This window comes from Scleropages formosus, chromosome 5 (genome assembly GCF_900964775.1).
Source record: "Scleropages formosus chromosome 5, fSclFor1.1, whole genome shotgun sequence".
Classification (NCBI taxonomy): domain Eukaryota; kingdom Metazoa; phylum Chordata; class Actinopteri; order Osteoglossiformes; family Osteoglossidae; genus Scleropages; species Scleropages formosus.
This window is the reverse complement of record NC_041810.1, coordinates 19599240-19625859: the sequence shown is the minus strand read 5'-3', so window position 1 is coordinate 19625859 and position 26620 is coordinate 19599240. Positions and strand designations below refer to the sequence as shown.

Here is a 26620-nt window from a genome sequence, read left to right as displayed (position 1 = left end):
AGTTCCTTAACCATGAGAGCAAAATAAACCTATTCTTTCTTGGGAAAGGATGCTGACCTGCAGCAGTGTGTAAAAATGGATTGCTCGTTTTAAACAGGCAAGTACAAAATATTAAAAAATGATATACAAATACATTTTCTGTTAAGTGAACGATGGAGCCACAGGAAGAATAACCTTCTACAGCCAAATTTCTTTTCACCACTGGACAAGGCTACACACAATATGACAGGAACTGAAACATGACTCAATGTTATGGCATTTGTAGTGAACACACACAAAAGCAGGACATAGATACAAGGAAAATGCAGGACATGAGAGGACATGCTAAACACACAAAGTAAACAGAAACATACACGATACACCCACAGATGGGCCTGCTAACAAGGTGACAGTGACAAAGAGCTTGAGCACCTCACCTGGTTGAATTTTGCATTTGTGGCCTGTTTGGTCTCCAGCTTGCCACAATGAGGGGGTCTGCAGGAGAACTTAACAAACCTCAGGAGCTGCCGGAAGATGGCTGGATACATAACCTGCATGATCTCAGGACCTACACAGATGGCCTGCATTTCACATATGAGAAAGACAGCAGGACATCAGAAATGGGTTCAAACTGCAAAGACTGACATCAGCATGTAGTATAAAAGCAAAGCTATAATTTCATTATGGAATGAAATAATGATGCTCCTCCGTGAACCGCCACCTTATCGTGGTGGAGGGGTTTGAGTGCCTGAATGAGTCCAGGAGCTATGTTGTCTGGGGCTACATGCCCCTGGTAGGGTCTCCCATGGCAGACAGGTCCTGGATGACAGACGAGACAAAGCGCGGTTCAAAAACCCCTTATGACAAAAAAATCAAGGCGCCCGTTTACCCCGCCCGGTATGGGGTCACCGGGGCCCCACCCTGGAGCCAGGCCTGGGGGGGGGGGCTCGCATGCGAGCGCCTGGTGGCCAGGTCTATGCCCACGGGGCCTGGCCGGGCTCAGCCCGAAGCCACAACGTGGAGCCGCTCTTCGGTGGGCTCACCACCTGCCGGAGAAACCATAAGGGGCCGGTGCGTTGTGATTTGGGCGGTGGTCGGGGCCGAGTGCCCGGCCGACCCAAACCTCGGGCGCCAACTCTGGTTTTTGGGACTTGGAATGTCACCTCACTGGCGGGGAAGGAGCCTGAGCTGGTGCGGGAAGTTGAGAGATACCGTCTAGATATAGTCGGGCTCACTTCCACTCACAGCTTGGGTTCTGGAACCACTCTACTCGACCGAGGGTGGACTCTCCACTATTCTGGCGTTGCCCAAGGTGAGAGGCGGCGGGCTGGTGTGGGCTTATTAATAGCCCCCCAGTTCAGCCGCCATGTGTTGGAGTCTACCCCGGTGAATGAGAGGGTCATCTCCCTACGCCTTCGGGTCAGGGAATGGTCTCTCACTGTCGTTTGTGCTTATGCGCCTAGCGGCAGTGTAGAGTACCCGGCCTTTTTAGAGTCCCTGGGGGGCGTGCTGGAAAGCGCTCCCACTGGGGACTCTGTCGTTCTACTGGGGGACTTTAACGCCCACGTGGGCAGCGACAGTGATACCTGGAGGGGCGTGATTGGGAGGAACGGCCTCCCTGATCTGAACCAGAGCGGTGAGTTGTTATTGGATTTCTGTGCTAGTCGCGGTTTATCCATAACGAACACCATGTTCATGCATAAGGGTGTCCACCAGTGCACTTGGCACCAGGACACCCTAGGTCGGAGGTCGATGATCGACTTTGTAGTCGTTTCTTCTGACCTTCGGCCATATGTCTTGGACACTCGGGTGAAGAGAGGGGCTGAGCTGTCAACTGATCACCACCTGGTGGTGAGTTGGATTCGATGGCGGGGGAAAAAGCTGGACAGACCTGGCAGGCCCAAACGCATAGTGAGGGTCTGTTGGGAACGTTTGGCGGAGGCCCCTGTCAGAGAGGTCTTCAACTCCCACCTCCGACAGAGCTTCAACCAGGTCCCGAGGGAGGTGGGGGACATTGAGTCTGAATGGACTATGTTCCGCTCCTCCATTGTCGGTGCGGCTGTTCGGAGCTGCGGCCATAAGGTCTCCGGTGCCTGTCGCGGCGGCAATCCCCGAACACGGTGGTGGACACCGGAAGTAAGGGATGCCGTCAAGCTGAAGAAGGAGTTCTATCGGGCCTGGCTGGCTCATGGGACTCCTGAAGCAGCTGACGGGTACCGACGGGCCAAACGGAGCGCGGCTCTGGCAGTCGCCGCGGCAAAAACTCGGGCTTGGGAGGAGTTCGGTGAGGCCATGGAGGAAGACTTTCGGTCGGCCTCAAAGAGATTCTGGCAAACCGTCCGGCGACTCAGAGGGGGGAAGCGGTGTTCCACGAACACTGTTTACAGTGGAAGTGGTGCGCTGCTGACCTCAGCTGAGGATGTTCTCGGGCGGTGGAAGGAGTACTTTGAGGATCTCCTCAATCCCTCCGACACGCCTTCCGTAGAGGAAGCTGAGGCTGGGGACTCGGAGGGGGACTCGTCCATTACCCTGGCTGAAGTTGCTGAGGTAGTCAAAAAACTCCTCGGTGGCAAGGCTCCGGGGGTGGATGAGATCCGCCCCGAGTTTCTCAAGTCTCTGGATGTTGTGGGGCTGTCTTGGCTGACACGCCTCTGCAGCATCGCGTGGAGTTCGGGAACGGTGCCTCTGGACTGGCAGACCGGGGTGGTGGTCCCTCTTTTTAAGAAGGGGGACCGGAGATTGTGTTCCAACTACAGGGGGATCACACTCCTTAGCCTCCCTGGGAAAGTCTATGCCAGGGTACTGGAAAGGAGAATCCGACCGATAGTCGAACCTCGGATTCAGGAGGAGCAATGCGGTTTTCGCCCTAGCCGTGGAACACTGGACCAGCTCTATACCCTCACTAGGGTGTTGGAGGGTTCGTGGGAGTTTGCCCAACCAGTCCATATGTGTTTTGTGGACCTGGAGAAGGCATTCGACCGTGTCCCTCGTGGCATCCTGTGGGGGGTGCTTCGGGATTATGGGGTTCGGGGCTCGTTGCTACGGGCTGTTCGTTCCCTGTATGACCGGAGCAGGAGCTTGGTTCGCATTGCCGGCAGTAAGTCAGACCTGTTCCCGGTGCATGTTGGACTCCGCCAGGGCTGCCCTTTGTCACCGATTCTGTTCATTATTTTTATGGACAGAATTTCTAGGCGCAGTCAGGGAACGGAGGGTGTCTGTTTTGGTGGCCGCGAGATCTCGTCTCTGCTTTTTGCGGACGATGTGGTCCTGTTGGCTTCATCAAGTCAAGACTTGCAGCGTGCACTGGGGAGGTTTGCAGCCGAGTGCGAAGCGGCGGGGATGAGAATCAGCACCTCCAAATCCGAGGCCATGGTTCTCAGTCGGAAAAAGGTGGATTGCTCCCTCCGGGTTAGGGGGGAGTTGCTCCCTCAAGTGGAGGAGTTTAAGTATCTTGGGGTCTTGTTCACGAGTGAGGGAAAAATGGAGCGGCAGGTCGACAGACGGATCGGTGCGGCGTCTGCAGTAATGCGGTCATTGTACCGGTCTGTTGTGGTGAAGAGGGAGCTGAGTCGTAAGGCGAAGCTCTCAATTTACCGGTCGATCTACGTTCCTACCCTCACCTATGGTCATGAACTCTGGATCATGACCGAAAGAATGAGATCGCGGATACAAGCGGCAGAAATGAGTTTCCTCCGCAGAGTGGCTGGGCGCACCCTTAGGGATAGGGTGAGGAGCTCAGTCACCCGGGAGGAGCTCGGAGTAGAGCCGCTGCTCCTCCGCATCGAGAGGAGCCAGTTGAGGTGGCTCGGGCATCTGTTCCGGATGCCTCCTGGACGCCTCCCTGGGGAGGTGCTCCGGGCTTGTCCCACTGGGAGGAGGCCTCGGGGCAGACCCAGGACACGTTGGAGAGACTATGTCTCCCGGCTGGCCTGGGAACGCCTTGGGGTTCCCCCAGAGGAACTGGAGGAGGTGTGCGGGGAGAGGGAGGTCTGGAGTACTCTGCTCGGACTGCTGCCCCCGCGACCCGGCCCCGGATAAAGCGGAGGAAGATGGATGGATGGATGAAATAATGATCAAACATTTCAAAACCGCATTCGTGTGTCTGTGCTGCACCCTACTGGCCAGCATCACCACTCACCTTCTGCAGGACATCCAGGGCAGCAAGCACTGCCTCCTGCAGACTGGTGAGCACAGCTTCAGTGTAGGAGGGCAGGATGAAGGGTGAGGTGTCTGAGCTGATGGGCACTGATACAGCCCCGTGCAAGACAGCATCCAGCTTCGCAAGATGTTCCATGGTGAAGCCTGCCTTGATGTGTTGGTAGAGAGCTGGGAAAATCTGCACTAGGGCAGTGAGGAAGGGCTGGCTGGGCACAAAGGCCAGCTGCTCAGTGGGGTCAGGCAAACGCGTTCTCTCCATTCCCATGTGGTACCAGGAGTTCCAAGCTGCCCACCACAATGCTGAGTCCTCCATCTTGTCCCCAGGGGGTGAGGCCCATTGCTGCTCTGCCCCACTCTGACAGGACAGCCTGTCTGTCACCAGTTGAGAACTTGGAGAAGCCTGGCCAGGCCCAGAAGCTGATGCAACATCATAGAAAGCAGGAACTCCTATGGCATCTAGCCGTTCAGGCCGCTCAGTGTCTTTGAGAGGTGTGACAATCTGAAGGATCTCCTGAAAGCTTTTGAGAGCGGCAAGCGAGACCTCACTATTCTTGCTGAGAGCAGCAGACTGGATGTGGTCCAGGAGCATCCCCCAGGGTTTGGAGAAATCTCCTGTGGACAGAGCAACTGAGCTGGGCATGCGTACACACAGGACAGATCAGACACATATCCATTGCACAGTACTCTGGGTCTGACAAGGATTCCTCGATAAACCTAACATGTCACTGTGAAAAGCCCTGCACTTTCTACATTTACTTTACAAATGTGAGCTCTGGCTGAACACAGGTGACCCAACACCAACCGAGTGACTGCAGCAGGTGTTTCCTCGTGTTGAAGATGCGTGCCACCCCGGCTAATGTTAGCACCCACGTCTCTGCCCACTGCTTCTCTGCTGTGTCCCGAGAATGGTGAATCAGGATGTTCCCGCCCCCCGACTCAATCTTCTCCTTATCTGCCATGGTGGAGGATCTCCTAACGCAGTCCAGTAGGTGGAAGAGCACCTAACCCATGGGACACTAAGGTTACATCTGGGCTTCAATTTCTGTCAACCACATCTATATGTCATACAAGAAATCTGTTGGCTTCAATCAACATGATTTACAAATAACTGTAAATTGTAAGGCAAGAAAGACGAGGTAAACAAAAGCCTCACCTAAACCAAATGCAACATTGGGGAAGGCTACCAAGGCAAAGTGCGAATCAAAAAATAAGGAAGGCCAAAACAGCCACAGGAATAGATAGAACCTACAGGAGTGGTCAAACTGACAGCAGAAACCTGCCGATGTATGGGTTACTCTGGGGAATGGTGGCGTAGGGTGGATACCTTCCACACCACTGTGTGCCAGGTAGGTGGCTGGAGAAGGATGCCGTGGGCCGTGATGGTGGAGAAGAGCGTCTGGCTGGCGCTCTTGCGCACAGCGGGTCGCGGGTCCACACACAGCTCCCCCAGCTTAGCATATAAGCACAGCCACAGACGATCAAATGGTGGTGCGGGGTGAAAGGGCCTGTGTAGGGCCACGTCCTTATCTTCCGCCTGCCTCTCCAGTAGAACCTCCTCTTTGTTCAGCTCCTGCTCAATCGGCTCCGCCCTCTGGAAGAAGTAGTCAGAGATGTTCCACTGTACACAATGGAGGACAAGGGGAGTGGGACAGAACAAATGATTCATTAGTAACTTCATATAAACCTACTTCATATTAAAAAAAAAAAAAATAAAGACAACATGCAGCCCCATCTAGTTCATCTGGAAAAATCGGTTGGTTGACGGCTGAAATGAAATCCAAAAGGTTAAAAAAATTCACTTAAATCATATTTAAGCATACAACTTTCATAACAAAAATATTTTTTGAAAATGCAGAATTAAGCAATCGTATTCTTTGTATCAGCACCCTCCCTCTCATTAAGATTGTCAGTAATTTTCCTCCCTAAAGTCCCTTAAACAACGTCAAAATGGTCGCCCCGACCCCCCCCAAGTTTGGTCACAAGAGGATAAACAGTTTAGCCAGTCAGTGGTTAATAACTAAACTGCTCCTGAAAAGACTCTTACCAGGAGGCCTATTGAGGTCAGACTGATGTTGAGTTCTTGGTTCTGAAGGCCGAAACTCCCAGCCACATCCACAACACTATGGAGGCACATGCAAGGCATGGTGGGTAGGAAGTCAGTCACCACCAGCTGCAAGCACTGGAAGGCGGTTCGGATCAAGGCTTCCCTGCAAAGAACATTAACAAAGCATTCAGCTCATGCCGAGAACCAGTTATTCTCTACCCAGTCAACTGATTTTTACTATGAGAAATCAGAGATCTGCCACACCACAGTTTAGGGTGATATAGATTCTCAGGACAACATTCAACCCGGTATGGGATTTAAAAATGAAAAAAAAAAGGACATAAACAATGAACCTAAATGAAAGCCTTCAACTTGGAGGCATAGTTAAAAAGAGTGTAAAGAGAAACAAGAACAAGTTCCTCTCACCCTTGATCATTGCAGATGGCTCCAATGACACCAAGAACCAAGGGCCACCCAGGGCCCAGACCATCACCCTGGCTCTGCAGGATCTGCAGTACACACTCCAGCTGCTTCTGTCGGATGTCTGGATGGACAATGTTGGACAATTCCCGCAGTGGGTGGAACAGAAGGAGCTGCAGCCTCTAGGACGGGGTCAGAGCACAAGGGGTGCAGTTACAGGACAGGACCATAACAGTCCATAAGCGCACAGCCATTACTGGATGATCATGATGTCACCAGTGACAGCAAGTACCCTTTTTTTTTTTTTTACGCCAACACGAGCACACCTGAGTCTGGGCCCATTATACCAGATGAACGTCTTGCTCAACAATCTGTTGTAATAATTTCAAACTGAATCAGACATTTTTTACCTGGTATATCTGTAGGCAATTTAAAAACTATTTACCATTAATTGAAAGAACTGTGCTGCAATTTCCAAATCTGGACTGTAATTTGGTGACGCAATGACACTAACAAGCCAGTGTGTCTTTTCCTTTTCAAAAGGTGCAGACATGAGATACCTGGTTTTGGGGCAGCGGAGGGTCATGCTTATACTCTAGGCCTGCTTTGATCAATGCAGTCACCGCCTCAGCCCCCCACTCCCTCATCCGGGAGTTGGGATGCTGACAGACCTTTGCAACGTGGAAGTGAGAACATACCAATGTGGCGATGGGGGAGAGAGAGAGAGAGGAAAATGAGAAAGAGAAACTGGGGCAGGCAGAGAGACAAAGTTAGGTAACAGACCTAAAACAATCTGTTCAGTTCCCCTGTGCTGATGAGGGGTCAGACATTCCCTTCAATTGTTGCATCATCACCCATTTCAATTATTTAAATAGCAGTGAACCTCCCAAAAGTTTCAAACTGCAGACATGTAACGTATGCATGTATATCCTCATGTTGCCCCTGAACAAAGGAGACTCAGTGAATTTGTGCCTGTGTAGTCATCGTCGATATAAAAAAAGTGGAAAAACTTACAAATGCTTTGCTTTTAAAATTAACTGCATACATAAAGTGGACTGTAAAAGGACATTAAATTATGATGTTCTTTATTACAAAAAATTACTGTTTATTGAAACAAAGTTAGTTACTGATTTCATCCTCCCAATCCCCTGGGGATAACATGCTTTGTTCAGAACACAATTTCTGAATTGCAAGACAGAAAAATTGAGATGAAGTATAATTATTCATTTGAAAAATAACAAGCTGATAATATACACCATCACTCATGCACATGCAGTATGTCAATGTTTCAGAGACTTGTTTGTGAAAGAGCAGCAGAAGGGTCAATGGCAAAGAAGAAGTGTTGAACTTACCTTCTGCAAGACACACGGAAGCAAACAAGAGGGAGACAGAGACACTATGTGAAGAAAAACATGCAACACACACACAGCCTTCTCAGAATTTAGAGACCTAATGACCCAAGCAAGGTATACGGTATATACACATGGAGATGATATCTGAGGCATCATCATGAACCACAAGAAACACAGGCACTCTTTTGACAATAAATAAGCACTCAACTCTTCTTTAGTAAAGCTGAACACCTTGGAGCCAAGGTGGCCAGCCTTTATGGAGGTGATTCCCCTCACCTCCAACAGATGTCCAGTCAAAGGCCTCCAAAGGATCTCAATTCGGTGCATGTTGACCAGACCGGTCTCTAGCAGCTTGGCAACTGCAAACAGAGAAGGTTCCTGTACGGACGCACAAGAACACAGGGACAAATATCACAGAAGCAAGAATAAGGCAGCTGAAGCCCTGCATGAACTTGACATTTAATTGTGAGCTGATGTTCTGAATGTGTCCCTGGACTTGATTTCTACTCCTTAAAAATATCAGTTTACTAAGCATAGTTTTCTGCAGCATATGTTTGAGAATAACAACCAAGAAAGCACCACTGGAATTCCCTGAATGATACAACCTTTTCACTCTATACAAAATTACATAACCCAAAATGTTACTTAAAACACAACAAAAACATATGCTAACTAAAACAAACAAAAAAAATGCCAGACTCACTGTTCCTTAATCATTATTAATTAGATAAAAAATGGTTTATGCAGAAGGGTACCTTGTTGTTCCCATATGCCATGTCCATTGCTTCTGTGGACAAAGAGCAGAGAGCATTGATCAAGTGATGGAGAGAGACATCATCCAAGTACCTGCAGACAGCAAGAGAGCAGGTGAGATGCACACAAACACCCTACAAAAACAGAAAAACACAGTGAACGACAGAGCAGTGCTTACTGGGAACTCTCAAATAGCTTGGAAAGGATGTTGGAGATAACTGGCAAGTCAGTCATCACAGCTGTGGTCAACACCTGCACAAAGATAGAAAGCCAAAAGTCAGCTGCAAAGAAGGTCTTATGGTTTCAGAGTAGGACTGGGGTTTGGCTGCTCACCGTGCTGGAGGCCTCCACTGTCCGCCCGGGTTTCAGAGCACCACCACTCCCAGGTTTTAGGCCGAGGATCCACACTAAGTGCTAGAAGCCGGGCAGCAAGGGACAGAGAGAGAGAGAGAGAGAGAGAGAGAGAGAGAGAGAGAGAGAGAGAGAGAGAGAGAGAGAGAGAGAGAGAGAGGTGGAGTCAAGAATCAGGGGAGTGGCACCGGGAAAGCCCTCCGAGGGTTGAGCCAAAAGGGACTTATCACCTGCAGGGTGGCCAAAACCAGCTGCCAGGACATCCCCAGCACAGCTCCGTGGTATTGCGCCAGGTTCAGCAGTGTACGCATGCACTGCAGGTTCTTCGCAGTCAGCTGGTAGTATATGAATTTTTTATATATAAAAAAAAAAAAATTCACGTTGACATTATATTACAGTAAGTACAGTGAAACCCCGTTATAATGTGATTGTTAGGGTCTATAAAATGTCATTGCAAGAAAATTAAGGATGCACTGCACTGGGGTTCAAGATAATCAGCATTCAAACTGACCAGATGTTGACCAAATATCCTAAATCACCCCTATTTGACCTTTTTTTTTTGCGCATGTTTACTTTCTGGCAAGTAAATTACCTTTGAATTAAAAAATTCCACAAATTAATGGTTGTTCTTACAGGTATTTCAGCATTTCCAACCCACTCATGCTGTAAGACGGTTTGCTAAGTTTGTAAACTTTGCCAACTTATGAACTTTTCAATGTAGTTTCTCACATTCTGGAAAGAGCAAAAAAGGATCCAATGACCCATGACGTTACATCCGAATTCGCGGTAAATTGGGGTTTTACTGTACCTGGAACAAGACAAGTGTAGTTTCCCTTTTTGAACACAAAGTGCTCAGTCAGGTTTAATTAAGGCTGAGAGCAAAAACAAACTGAAGCTGATATGAACTGAACTGAGCTGAACTGAAACAAACTGAAGCTGACTGTGGAGTACTGCAGCTAAGCTGCTGATTTAACTGGCAGGACATTCAACCAATGCATCAATTTCAGATAAACTATCTTTGGAAGTTTAGGTTTAGATAAGGCCGACTGTAGGCCACACCTATGACAGAGAACTGTTGTTCTCCTTACCACCACGGTTCCCTGTTGCTGGACTGTGAGCGGCTGACCAACAGCCACAACTTGTTGGTGAGACTCACTGGAGGGGCTGAGGATCTGCATGCTCTGACCCTGGACAGACAGTGCTGTAGGGAAAGGAAAACACATGACAAACGCCCTAAGCTGAACAGTTCCCAATTCATACCCCACTCCTGCCATAGTATCTTTGAGCAGTGTTACCTTACCTTGAACTGAGAGAGTAAGGATTAGCCCACTGTATAAAGGGGTGAATTGTCATGAAGTTTATTACATAATGTTTTAAGCTGCCTTGGGAAAACCTATCAGCTAAATAAAGGTTAACGATAATGGGAGAACCCAAACCAAGTCAGACTTAATAGCAGAGCACCAGACAGAACGGAGGGAAATGGGAGCAGAGGCTTCGGGGGGGGGACAAACAACAGTGTGTTGCAGAATTCAAGATGCAGTCTTTCAGGCTCAAAGTTACACCACAGACTTACACGCAAATTGAACTCAAACTTAGACTGAGATTTAAGGCAAAAAACTCAGGGAATAAGAAACCTTTAAAAAACTAATTAAGCTGTATTGAACAAGCCCATTGGTAGAACACAGGTACAGAAAAAAGTAACAGGTGTGTGGAGCATACCGGTAGATAACTGATGTGAAAAAGATGGACGGCGAGAATGCAGACGGGGATAAAGGAATGGTAAAGGTGGAAGTGAAGGATAACAACACAAATGGCAAAGAGGTAACATGGGGTATAAAAGGCAAGAGGACAAAGGGAACAGAGACAAGAGGTAAATGGTGTACAAGTCAGATGGACAGGAAGTAACTGGAGAGTAAATGTGGTATATGAGAGAACAGGTGGAACGTAGGTGTATACAACTGAACATAAGAAATAAGAGTTTAGGAACAGGTGCAATACAGTGCAAGGCACTCACACTTGTTGGAAAGGGTGGCCACAGAGCTGCTGAGGACTGTCAGCGCATAGTGTGGTGGCAGGGAGGCCTTGCAGATGGCTGTGATGAAGGCATCACGAGGTGTGACCACACCCAGTCGCCCACAAAGAGATGCCATCATCAGCTCTGCCTTCAGGATGTTCTCGGTGGCAGACTCATCCGTGCTAAAGTAATCAGCGGACACACAAAGTAATTATCTTTAGTGCTCCATCCTTTCATTTTCTAGGCACTTAGAAAATGAATCCCACAAGAGTGGTTTAAAAGGTGTAAATTCTATCCAAAATACAAGTTTACACATTTATACAACTGAGCATCTTAATCATTTTTAAGCATCATGCTCCAAGGTACTGCAGAGGTGTCCTTCCTTGAACTTCAGCTTGTGGCCTTAGGGTCTTACATGCATATCCTTCAACCCCAACACTCCCTCTTATATTATTACAGTGTTTGACTGTGCTAGTGTTCGACAGCCCCCAGAGCAAAAGGACAGAGTACCTGGCATCCAGTAGCAGTGAGAGAGCAGCCAGCAGCCCACACCAGCATGCACTGATCATCTCCTCCCAGACCAGCTGTGGAACTGTGAAACGCAAAGCTGTAATGCACTACACAATGCAGAGAACTACTCAAAAAATGGTCAGTAATGCAGCTTACAGTTTGGTCCTGTATCATGAGGTCAGACTCTTCAGAAAGATATTCTAACATTGAAAATATCAAAAATAACCCATACATGATAGTGCTGTCCTATACATAGCTTAGTTCTGTTTTATCCAGAAGATCTATCAGCTGTGGTCATCATTTTTGTCAGTAGTTGTGGTGAGCAGACATTGTAGCTACTTCTACTAGATAGCTAGTAGTTAGTTCTACAATCAATCTTGGACATGTAGACTGAAGAGCTCACAGCACACAGACCCAACAGTATCACTCACCTAACTGTTGCCTGCAGGCCAGGCTTTGCTGTTGGCCTGTGGTTTTCATCTCTTCCTGCAGGGACAGCTCTTTCTCTATCATAGAGGTGATGCCCCTCACAAGGTCTAGCAGGGCACTGAAGGCCACCGACAGCGCATAGCCCTCAGGTATGCTGGGGGGCTCCACTTTGTCCAGCATCTCCAGGCTGAGGGCACAGGAGACCACAGGAAACAGTTACCATGAACTCACTCCTGGAGGAAGACTGCTGTGTACCGCTTCAGCTGCATGTGATTGTCTTCTTTACTCTCTCAGCTACAGCTACTTCAAAGTTTGTAAACTGCTTCAACTTACACATCAGTGCATTTACCATCCTACAATGAACCATTAGTCTCATAATTCTGAAAATAATTAACTAAATAATCTAACTTTTTAATTGCTAATTACAATTAGAAAAATAAATACCAAACTTCAGCAAAGTGCAGTTGGATAAATCCATTTATATAGCTTAATTAGCTTGGGCATGTGTGTACTGTGTATGTATATATGTATTTATATACTGTATACTGTGTATATGGGGCTGAAAACTGACCTCTTTCGGACTCACTTCGCCATGACCTCTCAGGCTCATGTAAGGTGTAAATGTTCATGCACTGTAACTTTATGAGCATGCCCAGATAAGCCTTTACACGGCCGCTACTCCTGTGTTGTAAGTAAATGTTTGTGTACCTTAATAATAATAAAATAAAAAAAAATAAACTGTAGAAAAGGTGATCAGAAATGGTCTATCCTGAGTTTTATGCACCTACTCGTGTGATAAGCATCGGTGGATATACTGGAAAGAAACAGTTTACTTAAGAATTGCACATCTGCAACTATGTCTCTCCTCCTCCTAATGTAATGCACAAACTGCATTTCTCTGAGATGCACGCTGCTTTTGAGAAAAGCGTCTGCTAAATGAATAAATGCAATGTAAATGTAATATATATATACAGAAAAAATTGGTCCTGCTATTATCTCTTCCGGCTATGCCAGGTGTGACAGACTGCCTGCATCAAAAGTGTCTTTCGTCAGTCCCATGCCATCAGAATGTACACAATATCACAGCTGGACTACAATCTCGAATGTCTAATACCAAGTTCAGAACACTCCTCTGCGCTGCTGAATGTCCAACACATACACAGTCCACTGTTGTTCCTCTGCGGTGCTTCACTCACTAGGTGGCCTTAGCACTTCCTTGCACGCTCACAGCCATGAGGGGGATCCATGTACCGCGATACTCAAAGGCAGCCGGTGCAATCAGACCTCCGCTTGTCCCTGCTGCTCCTGGGGTGCTCTGAGATGCTCCTTGGCCTCCAGGCACAGATCCAGCTATATCAAGGAAAGACACCAACACAACTGCTTGACTGTGTGTACCGAACATGGAGCCATGCAACGAGGATGCTAACAAAGAAATATGAAAATGGCAAAACATAATAAATGGTATTTGTGATAGTACTACACATATCAATAACCTTCAGCATCATATTAAAGTCCCAGCTAGAAGATCAGCTGCTGTCAAACAATTTTTAAAGAACAGAGAAGGATGCAACTTGTTAATGTACGAAAAACTTTTATTTGTATTGTTTGGAGTTTACGCATTATTTCATGCCTCATACACTATTTAGTTATAGCAATCTGCCCAAGGGAACCCCGTGTAAACTCATTTCTGTTTTAATCAACCTCTTAATTCATTAGCCTTAATTGTAGTCCTCACCCTCATTTCACACAATTATACTGTGAGTGTTACAATAGAGCTGGAGTTGTTTCTTACAATTTCTTGTATCTGCAATAAGTCATTTTTTTAATACTCGATTATTTAAAGCTCATTAACTTTAAGGTCACATTCTGAATGGTAAATAACAAACCCAAAAGAAACCTGCCAGCAACACAGGGGTCCCTAGGACTACAGCTGCGGAGAACAGGCGTACAGCAGGTGTTTGATTTAGGGCGTGTGTCTGTGTGGGTGCCATTCCCCTCCATGTGCACTGACCTGACGGAGCACTGGCAAGGGTAGGGTTTCCCAAGCTAGGTGTGATAAAGAGAGACTGTATGAAGGAGCCAAGCGCATTGACAATATCCCGGAACACCTTGGTGGAGTGCGGCTTCATATCATAGAACTGGCAAAAGGACCTGCAATGACATGGAAAAGCCCCATTGCATGTATCTGCTATGGATTTTACCACTAAGTCATACCAGGATGCATTGAATGTTAAACGCAGACATTTTAGAAACCAAACCACCAATGTTAAAATGTTTAAACTAGTCATTAAAATCAAGGTTATTTACTGTTCAGCCCATCTTTCAAGGGACCAGTCCAACAATAAGATTAAGATTTGCAAAATTACCACATAACTGCTATAAAGAGAGAAGGAGGTGACATAAAACATTTTGACTTGGGAATGGCAGTGATATGATTTTTCATTTGGCACACACTTTTCCCCAAACTGATTTACAGTGCTGGATTTTTATTCCAAGCTAGTTACAATTTATCCATTTACACCATGGGGTAATTTTTACTCTATCAGTTTAGACACAGTACCCTGTCTAAGGGTACTATAGCAGGAACAGCACTAGAACCTAGGTCTTGAGATTACAAGGAGATGGCTCTAACCACTGTGTTACCTACTGGGCTGTATTTAGTTATCAAGTGCATTTTCTCCACATGTTCAGTGGTGGCCAATTGCAGATGGTGCTTTACAACAGGTAGTTTCCTGATAATTTTCAAAGCATTGCTCTGCTATTTCATGGCCATACCTCTGAAGATATGCACTTAGTGAATTACAAGCCCTGTTGACAATCATAAACAATCAAATCAAACTTCCCCAGTTGTATAAACTGGTAAATGAGTAACTTAACACTGGATTTTTTTTGGAGAAAAGTATCATCTAAATAAATACTAAAACCCTATTCATATTGCCAAAAAAAAAAAAAAAAAATTTAACTTAGGATGCATAACTTCCCTCCAATGGTCAGAAGTATAAAACAATGGACAGTACATTCATGAAGAGCCTGGAATTTGCTGAAGAAAAGCAGGGTCAGCTCACTGTTACTGTGGGTCTTACTTCAGTGGTCTCAAAGACCACATTTAAACCAGAACTGGGTCAGAGGTGTCCTAATCTAAACTACAACAGAAACCCAGTTTGTGCTGTTGCAGCACTGCTAAGAGCCCTGATAGAGGGTGGACTGCTGTCAAGGTACCCTACCGGAGCAGGTGGGGTTGCACACAGAGCCTGTGAATGGATTCCACTGCCACAGCCCGCAGCCACTGTGGCTTCTCTCCATCCAGGAACTTCACCAGCAGGGAAAGGAATATCTCACACTCCGTCACCTGGAAATGAGACCAGCAGGCAAAGAAAGGGCAAAGGGAGGGAAATAACACCGGACTTCATTATCCTGTCAATTTTTATTCAGGCCAAACGTGCTAAAAAATATTCCAGCACTTGTGTAACTTGAGAAGCACTTGAAAAGTAAGCAAAAAAGTTTATTTAAAAAATATTTTTCATGCTCTCCCTAGGTTCACATGGATATCCTCCGGGTGCTCTAGTTTCTTTGCATAGTCCAAAGACTTGCATTTCAGGTGGAGGAGTGACTAAACTGTCCTAACTGTGTGTGTGTGGACCACCACAATCATGCCTTAAAATAAGCGGTTCTCGAGAATGTGTGAGTGAGCTGTGATACATGTTCTCATTTTTATTTTTTGACTAGAGACTCAAATCATCACTGCAACCTCTGTAGTGGCACATGGATGTATGTTCAAGCTGTGACAGACACCACTAGGCATGGATGAGGTTCTGAGGCAAGCGTTGTTGCGGGGGAGACGTTGTCTTACAGCAAAGATGTCATGGTGAAATTACTTGGAGAGAGCTCACCAGCAGACTGTAGTAGTGCTTAATGAGCACAGAGACCACACGCAGAAGTCGCATGCAGATGGGGAAATAGGGTTTCTCCACAGGGGCTGAGGAAGGAGCTGCTGGGCTGCTGCCCTGCCGGAATTTGATGTTGGGTGAGAAGAGCTTGATGACGAGTGGGCAGACTCGCTCCTTCAGCAGAAAGCTAAACTCCTGGTGCTACACAAACACAGCAGGGGGCTAGACTTGTAACCAAAAACAGAACAAAGACACTGCCCAAGAAAAGCGCTTCTTACTGATAGCAAAGTATTACAGAAGTTGGATCAACTGCACAACAATACAACTGAACTAAGAAGTATGTAAATTGGTCACAACATAAGGTATAGAGTCCACAGGAAGAAATGAGATGGAGGAGTAAGTACCTGAAGAAAAACCTGAGGAAAGTCATTCAGCACTGACTCTAGTAGCTCCAGGCCAAAAGTGCGCGTCATCTCCGTCATGCCCACCAACCAGTACGGGGCGTCGGCATTGACGAGCTGGCAAAGGTCCTTCATGACGAAATATTCCAAAAACTAAATTGAGACACCAGTCCTTGATGACATCCACAAAACATCTTCAAAATACAAGCCAAATGTGACAAATACACTGATCTGAAAACACTTCTCTGTAGATCTGCCTTCATGACCATCTTATGCGAGTTAGAAAAGGTAATTGACTAGAAATGTCTAGATTATAATACACTTGTGCACTATATTTTAAAATGTCTAGTAATACAAACTAACTTGCACGTGCTATGTAGAAAATTCTGTGCAGGGTTTTGCAGAGGGAATCCTTTACGAATTGCAAAGCTTACAAGAAGCTAGGCAAGGGGCCCCCTCAGGGTGCAGGGGTATTTTGATCACCTGAAATAACATGTAAGCATCCTTGGCACTAGGCTTCAGGGAGGTCATCGAACGGCGATTGCTGTTTGCTTGGACCAACTGCCTCTGCTCTTCCATGCCTGTAGGGGGTATAGTGGAGCTGGAGCATGCTGAGCATAATACAAGATACATGGCCAGACTCAGCCTACTCACACCAGCAATGCTACCAGGGCAAGGATCAGCACAGGTTCTCACTATGACCAATTGTACACTTCCTCAGTAACTGTACATATTCAAACTACACCCATTCCTCACATAAGAGGGTTAGTTCCCTGAAATCTCCCAGATAGGCAAATTCCCATTTTGAAGGTATCAAATTACCAATCGGGATCTCAGGGTTCACTGATATACTACTATAGCTGGGAAAAGATCGGAGTAATGTCAAAAAGCTGCAGAGATTCAGGAAATCAAACAGGGAGCAATGCTGTTGTTGCAGTTTTTATATATAGGACCCTGTTACATGATGGCTGTTAAGCTGTGCTCAGAGATAGCAACAAAATTATATTACACAGAAACTCCTTAACAACCAGAAAGTTAAGTTGCTTTGTTCAAATAAAGTAATGTGCTTAAGCTTTGGCACTTCCAAGACAGGTTAAATGATAACAGACAAACTGTCTTCTCAGTCTTAGCAGAAACCTTTGCAGCGCTCATCCTCAGCAACCATCCTCTCGAAGACAACAGTGACGACCTGCCTCACCGTGGCCGCAGCAGTGTTGTTGGTAATGTTGTCCTTAGTGAAGTGCAGGCGGAAGCACAAAACAATGGCCTGGACAGAAATATTCAAACACCTAGTAAATTAACCATATTCTCTTCTATTAGCCTCGAACACGACAGGAACCTTATTCAGATAAAATGTAGATACGGACACTATCTTATCATGCAACATTCTGTAGACTAAGAAATCCTGTGTTATATGACCATTTTCACATGACTGAGTGTGTTCCTTGGTCAGTACCTCACTCAGTGTATGTCAGTTTATATACACCCACATTCACATGACTAAGGTACCTTTGACAGAACCTCGTCGTGCACAACCGTGTTGGTGGTAAGCAGAACCAGGACCGTCTGTAGTAGCTTTAGCTCCTCCAGGCCATTCTCCATCAGCTGCCACAGCATGTTGATGATGTTCCCTGCAGCTGCCTGGTCATATCATGTGTTTTTTTTTTTTTTTCTGGTCACAACACCTTCTTTTCCCCTCAAAGCCACACAAGAATCACAGCAACAATAACATATGTTCCTTGTATCTGTATACACATCCACATCAGTAGAAACACATCTGTACACAAACAAGCAAAAATGTTACTAACAGACCTGTAGAACAGCATATTGACAGAGCCTTGTTGGTACACACATATCAGATACAGAAACAGGAACGGGCTCTTTGACTCCAGGTGTAATACCTCAGACACGACCTCGTGTGACATAAGTCTCTGTATGGAGGCCAAACACAGCTGCGTGATCTTTGGCTCCTTGGTCCCGCAACCCATTAGGAAGGGCTGCACCACCTCTGAGCTGTGCTCCTTAAGGGCTGTAAGGAAGGAGGAAAGGTATGGCAATGACACAGGAGAGACATGATGTTCAGCAAGAGTGGGTCCTGTACTCCAAGTGGTTCTCCATCAGCCCCTCACAGGAAGAACATATAATCCTTTATGAATATGAAAGGATACGCAACACTTAGTAGAACATACATGCATTGGGTAGCGTGTGTGTGTTAGGGGGATGACACATATACAGCAAATTATGCCTACAATACCTAAGTGTGCCTACCACAATTTCAACTTTCACATACTGGTAATCCACAGTATAAAGCACTTAGAGATTTCAAGATTGTCTCGATATAACTGGGTGGAACCCTAAGATTCCACCAAGCATTTTCTGTCTGAGACATTTTTCATGTCTCTCACGCTGTTCTAAACTTCAATGACCCCAAGCCCTGTTGGAGCTTCTTCACCCACCTCCAAGGACATCCACGTTCCTCACAGCAATAGTTTTTATCTTGACAATTCCAGATTCCGCTGCCTTAAAAGACAAGATGACCACAGTAAGTGCTAGAAGAACCAAGCATGACACTGTACACAAGTATAACCAGCTAGGTCAACCAGCTGGTTTGCCCAGAGCAGCCTACTTTTCACAGAACTGCACAGGCATCCCACTATTGTGACCTTTTTTTTTTTTAAGAGCATTAAGGGTTTACAGAGAATGGCACAATAAACAAAATATCCATTCTGTGGAACTTCTGTGCAAAAAGACCTTGTTAGTTACATACATTTAGGAAAATATTGCTATTGAGCATTATGCAATGTACCAAAACCAGTTTTTTCCACAGCCATTTCAATGGTTATATGGTCAAGCATACAGTATACTGCAAGGTAGTACTTACTCAAACTGCACAAGGCCCAAGTGGCATTGCTACACAGCCTATAAATAAAAACAGCAAACTCATTAAGAACTGGGTGTCACTGCCTCACTACAGCTGCATTCTTGAATTTTAGACTCTGTTCTATGGATGTGAAAGCCTTTACAATCTCTACAGCGCAGTGAGCTACATGACAGCCCTACTTGGCTAAAATGGCAAACACTACCAGTGTAACATCTGAAAACACAATACAATACGAAATGCTCAATGAAGTACTTGAAACCTTTGACATACTTGCACAAACCAGTGCCCTACCTGACTACATAACCCCAAATGCATATCATATAGCTAGACCCAAACTGCCATGTAATGTAATTCTGCTTCCAAAAACTAAGCACAGGAATATTCATTTAGTGAGGTTCAAAAAACAGCTTTTAACAACCTGTTTACTTTCCACAGCTTCAGTCATACACATGCACACAGCTTTCTGAACACACATACAGAAACTGTCAGACTTAGACAGATAAGTGTTCAATTATCTCACACCTGCATACTTGTCAAGCCTACCTAGAACTCACAAATTGAACGAAGAAGAATCAGAAGAAAGAACACAGAAAATATCCCTAGATACTATGTTCAGCGACTAAAGAGCTACTTCACATATAGAGCCACAAAATCCTGGTTTAATTCATTTGCAATGCAGAACTACAGCAGCCCAGTAACTTGTGAGCTAAGAGAACAGACGAAGAAAACGAAAAGTAAAAACAAAAATGAGTAATGCCCCTTCTTGTTTCTCTGTGGCACTTGCACTATCTCCACAGTAACAGCCACTGATCAGAGCAAGTCTGCTATTGTCCATCAGCGAATCTATAACTTCTACTTTCTGCTGCATTACTGGTGGAGATCACAGGGCATCGAAAATCTTTCCATCCCTCTATATACTCTGTGGCAGTTGACGTGTGTTCAGTATTTCATCAAGTTTCTAACAACGTTTCTGTTTTACTAGCACATCATCAATGGGCATACAGCAGTCAATAAAAGTAGACCCCTAGGACACTTGGTTACCAGGCAACAGAACCACCAGGCTGGTCTGTAGTACAAGCCTGGAGTGCTTTTAATGGCATGGAAGGAATTAAAATTAAGCTCCAGGGATGCATGTCACCCTGCCATACATTCTTCCCACTGGAGGGACACTGGATGTTGGAGAATCCAGAAAGGCAGAAGGGAGGAGAATTCCTCGATCATCCTGAATCGTAGCTGTCAATGACATGCCTGAGGACTGCGCAAACAACCAGGCAAAGCTCACAAATGGCTGAAAGAACAACCAAAGATTCCCATCTATAAGAAGGTGGTATGTGTCTGAAAGAAGAGGAATCTCCAGATCTGACCCATTTACACTGCTGGGTAATTTTTACTGGAGCAATTCAGGGTAAGAACCTTACTCAAAGGTACCTGGGTTTGAAGCTGTGTTCTTTGAGTCCATAATCATGGCTCCAGCTACTATGCTAGAAACTGCAGGGTTACAAAGCCAAGGAGGAACACAACTCTAAAAGGCTGTGGGATGGGTACAGTCCCGGAATGGACAGTACTGTAGTACCTGTAGTACTATGACAAATCAGTGCAACCTGTTCTATCCTCCAAACCCCTTCACCTCACAACAAATGGGAAACTTCACGAGGCAGATGATTTATGTCACACCATACTGCCCTGACACACGCTTGGTTTTATACAGCTGAGCAATAATGACTAAACACTTACTACTGCAGTGGATTTAGCTGGGTCCTGCTCTCTGGCAGGTCTGGGGTTCGAGTCCCACTTGGGGTGCCTTGCGACGGACTGGTGTCCCATCCTGGGTGTGTCCCCTCCCACCTCCGGCCTTACGCCCTGTGTTGCCGGGTTAGGCTCTGGTTTGTCACGACCCCACTCAGGACAAGCAGCTTCAGTCAATATGTGTGTGTGCATGCACATTTAATACTGCACTTATAGTTCTGTCAGATTGTTACTAAAGAGTTCTGGTTGTGAGGACAAATGCAAGGACCACAGAAAGGTTTAATTTAATATATGCTGACAAGGTACAAACCGCTCCTTGTGGCACAGAAACCTCTTCACACATCCTTGGGTGTGGTCTGTAAGGTGAGGCAAGAGTAGCAGCACCACACACTGCTTTCAGAGTGAAAGGGCTGTGTGTATGCGAATCCTTATGCTATCACATTCTCATTCTGCACCCCAGTCAACTGTTTCATGGCATTTGGACAAAAGAAATGCCTTGGCAACCACGAATATATACTTGAAATCAGTGCACCAAGGAAACAGGGCAACTTACCTGCTACACAGCTTAAGTATGAATGCATTAAACCATAATCTCTTTTAAATTTAAATTTCACACAATACTCCACACTGAAGCAATGCGCAGTGTCTGACAGAAACTCACAGAATACCCAAATCTTACTAATTTAACTTCCAAGGGCTTCTAAAGTACATAGTTTGATCTGGACTGCTTGTAAACTAAAAACTTCCTTGAACAAAGGCTTCCAGTAAACCGTTAAACAACATAATACTTTGTGAAGCTGAAATGTGGGTCACTGGGGCATTCATTCTGAGAGCTTCTTAAAAGTTCAAACATGCAAAAGCTCCACAAGGTCATGGTGATGCAGTCAAACTGCAAAACTGAGAAAACCCCAGAGTAAGGCTTCAAATTACTGATTCCTTTACGGAAGCAATTTACCACCAATGAACCCATCAAAATTACAGCCTGCTCAGTATAAGAAAAAGTAAACAAACTCATTAAAAATGGTACTAGAGGCCTGGGCTAATCCACTATTCTAATAAACAATAAGGCACTTGGGAAAGTGCCTTATTGCTTATTAAAAAGTTGTCCATAGTGCCTCTCAAGAAGACTGCCAACATGTGAACAACAACATAAGGTCAAATAAAGTAAAATCCTTCCATCATTTGGCATCTTACAGCCTGTCCTGAATTGATTCTCATCATTGTTGGTGTATATTTTTTCCTTCAGATGGAATGCCTGTTTATTTGCAAGACTCACAAATCTATTGTTCATATCTAAATTTTGAACACTTTCAATTTACACAGTCTCAAAACACACTCAAAACAGCAGCAAAGAAAAGAACTCTAAAACAAGAGATAGACTGCAATTTACACAACATGCAACCAGCTAATTTTTGTCCAGAGCATTTTTTCAACCATGAATTAGGTGTCAGATTTTAATAAAAGTTAGCGAAGTTCATCTCACAGGCTAGTGTTCACATTGTCCAATAAGAAGTTGTACTCACATTACATGAAATTAATTATAAAGGCACTAGACTTGCAACCAGTGTTTCATGTTCTATTCCCTGAAGGGGTAAATACTGAGAAAGATATTTAATTAATTGCTTCAGTAAATATCAGTGGTATAAATAGCTAAACAAAGAGAAATATGATTTGAGCATTCTGCTCTTCCCTTCGTGGATAAATTCATAGAAATGAGTAACGATACAGAAACCGTAAAACTCCACCCCTAAGTCTTTTCTATAGAGTACAGAGCTACAAATCACTCCAGACAGATGGATAAATGTAGATGTCCTGACATAAAAGGACATGACAATTCACCAACTCTTCAGGTTACAAAAATTCATCTTACCAGTTTTCCAAGAAACACTTTCCCATTTAATTAAGTTTACCTCACTTATCTATTTTCTACAATTTGTCTTATGGAGCAAAAGCAACCTGCATTTACACACCTAGCCATTAAATAGCCAAAGTGCAGTCAAAAAGAAAAGGAGTGTGAGACTGACTATTCAACTCACTGCCAACAGACTGAATGTTTTAATAAACTTTTATTGATAGATAAAGAAATCTGAAAGTGGCAAGAAGCTGACAGACACTGGACACGTTTAGGGGACAGACTTGTCAGCAATAAGAATTGAATAGGCAGTTGTAAATATTATGAAAATAAATCAAAGGAAGTCTTTTTAATTGTGACTAGATGGTAAAAGTGACTTTGGATTTACAAACAAGTAACCATTAGTTACAGACTTATAGTCCCAGTTGTGTTTTTCAGGTGAGGAACCAGTGTAATGCTTTTCCCCGGTTGTTATCGGCGATAAAGGCGATATAGGGTAAACGAGCTTTGGTTTTTGACACTAACTGAAGAAGTCTCTGGGTCTTTTTGTAACCTCAAACCTCACCAAGCTAAGCAAAACTTATTTTTAGCAGTCTCCTCACAGTGCCACTCTATTTCCAAGTAAGAGACACTCAAAAGCACCCAGGGCCAACAACAAGCTACATGAAAATTCCAGCCAACAAAACTGTCACGTAATAGGCATTAAGAAATTTGCTAGTTGCAAAGTAAATTAAAATGCACTGTTTCAGATCAATGGAATACTGTACATTATATATTAACAAACCACTCACCTTTTCAATTCACTCAGTGGATCTTAGCAAAAAAGAGGCTGGAGCAAAAGTTCCCAATAAACGAATAAATGTAAATTTGCACGACAACAATCAGGACAGCTCCATGGGGTAAAAGATAACAGCTGCTAACAACTGGAAGAGAGTAGCACAGCTAACAGTGTGTCTGTCCCACTCAGCGAGGGAACATACAACTCCTCCTCCTGAGCTGGGACACCTCATGTACACACACTGTTCATCATTCCATATTTATTAGGTAGGTAAAGGTAAGTGCTTCTGAGTCAAAGTGAATTCATAGTGACAGATGACTTTAAAATGTGCTTCTGGTTGCTTGTATGTTCAGTGATATGCAATTCATTCAGTTTTAACACACCCAGGACACCTAGTCAAATTTAAATGTATTAAACATGCAGAAGCTAGACGTGCGATCCTTAAATTTGTTTGTTTTTCTATCTTATACACCATTGTTCATCATACGAGTAGCTGCATGAAATTCAGAATAGACAATTCCTGATCACCTCCCTACAATTTTTTATTTATTTATTTTTTTTTGAAATACACAAACATTTACGTACAATACAGGAGTAGCGGAGAGCGCAGTGGGTTTGTCCGGAGCCCGCTCTCTGGCGGGTCTGGGGTTCGTGTCCTGCTTGGGGTGCATTGTGGCAGACTGGCGTTCTGTCCTGGGTGTGTGTCCCCCCCAGCCCCCAGCCTTGTGCCCTGTGTTTCTGGGATAGGACCTGGTTCGCTGCGACCCTGCTTGAGACAAGCGGTTTCAGACAGTGTGTGTGTGTATGTACAGGAGTAGCGGCTATGCAAAGGATTATCCGGGCATGACCTTAAAGTTATAGTACATGAACATTTACACCTTACATGAGCTTAAGAGATCATGGGTGAAGTGAGTCTGCAAGAGGTGAGTTTTCAGACCCTTTTTAAATGTGGACAAAGTTTCAGCAGTTGTGAGTGAAAGGGGGAGGTCGTTCCACTAGAACGGAGCCAGAACCGAGAACCTCCGTGCTTTACCTTTCGTGTACGGGACCACCAAGCGGGCAGATGTGGAAGAGGTCTAGTTGGGATGTAGCGGTTGATCAAGTCCTGTATATATCTGGGAGCAGTTCCATTGATGCATTTGTAGGTCATAACCAGGGTCTTAAATTTGATACGGGCAGCTATAAGAAACCAGTGCAGAGAAACGAGTAGAGGAGATACATAGGAACGCTTTGGCAAGTCAAACAGAACGCGTGCAGCAGCGTTCTGTATCAGCTGTAGAGGTTTGATGGCAGTAGCAGGAAGGCCAGACAGGGGAGAGTTGAAGTACAAGTAGTCCAGACGGGAAGTCACCATGGCGGCCTGGACAAGTAGTAGTTGGGCAGAGTCTGTTGTGAGGTAAAGCTGGATCCTGCGGATGTTATGCAGGATGTACAGATCCAGGTTGTGGCTTTTAATAATGATACACATTAGCCTAGGACTCGAGTAGCCGCACATACAATTGAGGAGGAGTCCCTAACCCGCCGCTTCTTAGATTCGACTTACGAACTTTGATAGTAACGACCAACTCGCAGTCACAGATTAGTTTGCAAGACGGGGACCCAGAGTCAGACTAGTCAGACCAACATGATGATGAGCGCCAACCTGGAAAAGAAGCGGCAACTATAAATTATAATATACTAATTTGGTGGCATGATGATGAGCGTATTACTTATTCAGGTTTTATACAATTTTTTTTGCGCACGCCACTGCACATTTTCTCGTCAGCTCAGCTGCATCTCGCAAACCTCGTTGGTGCGGCCGGTATTTTAATTTAACTTAAGCAACAACCGGGCGGGGGGAAGACTGGCAGAACATATGTCATATACATAGTATCATAGTATCACTCAGTGACTTACACACACAGCGGCCAATAAAGAAATGCTCTGATAAATTTACAATTACTGACAAAACATAGCAGCAGGACCGGAGGGAACGTGCAGTGGGCGCGCGGTACCTCCTTCACCGGCGGGAATCTCTTCTTGCACTCCATGGAGAGAGCGCGCAGGTCCGCCTGCATGTTGTCCAGCAGCCGCTTCACCACCTCCGGGCTACTGGGGCTCATCGTGGCGGCGCCGTTGATTCGAGTTTCCGGCGACGAAATAAATAGTCCTAGTATTTTCGCGGGCCGGCCTTCACTCACCTCCCGCGGGCGCACAGGGAGACACGCGAGCGGAAAGCACAGCAGCAGCGTCCATGGAAGCGACCTTCCGTCGTCCAACCCCTGCAGACGGTTGCGGACGTTGACATGGACCGGGAGCGCGACGCCTACTTCCGCCGTCCTAGAAGCGCGACAGGAGCTCCACGCGCGCGGACACTGCGACGGCCCCCACCCCCCGCTCACACGCGTTCCGCGACTGTGCTCGCGAAGCAAAGCTGAGGAGGCGTCACTATTGCTGCTGCGCTCGATCCCACAATGCCGCCGGTGCATCACGGACACGTCACCCCGACCGGAGCGCGTTCATCGCGTCTCCGGTGTAGCGGCGATTTCGGTCCGGTCTCGGTTGAATTTCCGCGACACGGAGGGAAGATCGAGTTCCGTGGGGAATCAAAATCTTCCTACCGCCCGCCGGTGGCATCAAAACGTTCAAACTGTACCTTAAGTAAATTGTAAATGTGAGAATAATGACTTCTCACTGTTTTGTACTGTGTATACAGGCACACAAGAAAAAGCATTTAAAGATTATTCCCGTCGTCGTGTCAGTCGTGTGTCATGGACTTACTTACTAGCTCTTAGCTCAACTTCTGTTCCACACGATAATGAGGATGAACTACAAATTGACAAAACTACTTAACATCCCAATGAAAGTATACTAAGCGAACAGAAAGTGTGTACGATGCACAACAAATCTGTAAAATTCTTCAAGCGTTATTGTTTTCTTTATACAGGTGCATGAAACAGCTACAGGTTGATAAAATTTCTAGAAAATGTGTGTTATGGAGAATCACTCTTCAAACAGTTCTGTGTTTTCAGAAAATTTTACCCAAAATCCAGCCAGCATTTGGACACTGAATTAATGAATATGCA

The 26620-nt window shown here is 45.5% G+C and overlaps 1 protein-coding gene across 4 annotated transcripts in view; it reads right to left on the bottom strand.

Annotated features, from left to right (window-relative positions):
- LOC108935979 (protein MON2 homolog) overlaps positions 1 to 26017 on the bottom strand; it is a 30614-nt gene extending 4597 nt beyond the window's left edge. For 2 of the 4 annotated variants that reach the window (XM_018754989.2, XM_018754992.2), the window contains exons 1-27: positions 25550 to 26017; positions 18755 to 18818; positions 18200 to 18327; positions 17808 to 17939; positions 17436 to 17565; positions 16782 to 16879; positions 16302 to 16427; positions 15901 to 16098; positions 15235 to 15359; positions 14022 to 14161; positions 13207 to 13360; positions 12013 to 12197; positions 11582 to 11663; positions 11072 to 11253; positions 10146 to 10258; positions 9288 to 9392; positions 9040 to 9120; positions 8885 to 8958; positions 8709 to 8799; positions 8230 to 8331; positions 7162 to 7275; positions 6608 to 6783; positions 6182 to 6344; positions 5462 to 5755; positions 4940 to 5138; positions 4118 to 4749; positions 417 to 560 (exon numbers count right to left, since the gene is read on the bottom strand). In XM_018754989.2, the coding sequence (XP_018610505.2) occupies positions 417 to 560; positions 4118 to 4749; positions 4940 to 5138; positions 5462 to 5755; positions 6182 to 6344; positions 6608 to 6783; positions 7162 to 7275; positions 8230 to 8331; positions 8709 to 8799; positions 8885 to 8958; positions 9040 to 9120; positions 9288 to 9392; positions 10146 to 10258; positions 11072 to 11253; positions 11582 to 11663; positions 12013 to 12197; positions 13207 to 13360; positions 14022 to 14161; positions 15235 to 15359; positions 15901 to 16098; positions 16302 to 16427; positions 16782 to 16879; positions 17436 to 17565; positions 17808 to 17939; positions 18200 to 18327; positions 18755 to 18818; positions 25550 to 25657 (4140 nt within the window). In that variant the 5' untranslated portion in view covers positions 25658 to 26017. Of the gene's footprint in view, positions 1 to 416; positions 561 to 4117; positions 4750 to 4939; positions 5139 to 5461; positions 5756 to 6181; positions 6345 to 6607; positions 6784 to 7161; positions 7276 to 8229; positions 8332 to 8708; positions 8800 to 8884; positions 8959 to 9039; positions 9121 to 9287; positions 9393 to 10145; positions 10259 to 11071; positions 11254 to 11581; positions 11664 to 12012; positions 12198 to 13206; positions 13361 to 14021; positions 14162 to 15234; positions 15360 to 15900; positions 16099 to 16301; positions 16428 to 16781; positions 16880 to 17435; positions 17768 to 17807; positions 17940 to 18199; positions 18328 to 18754; positions 18819 to 25549 lie in introns of those variants that run through there. The other 2 variants (XM_018754990.2, XM_018754993.2) reach the window with 2 other exon arrangements.
- Between the last annotated feature and the right edge of the window lie 603 nt (positions 26018 to 26620).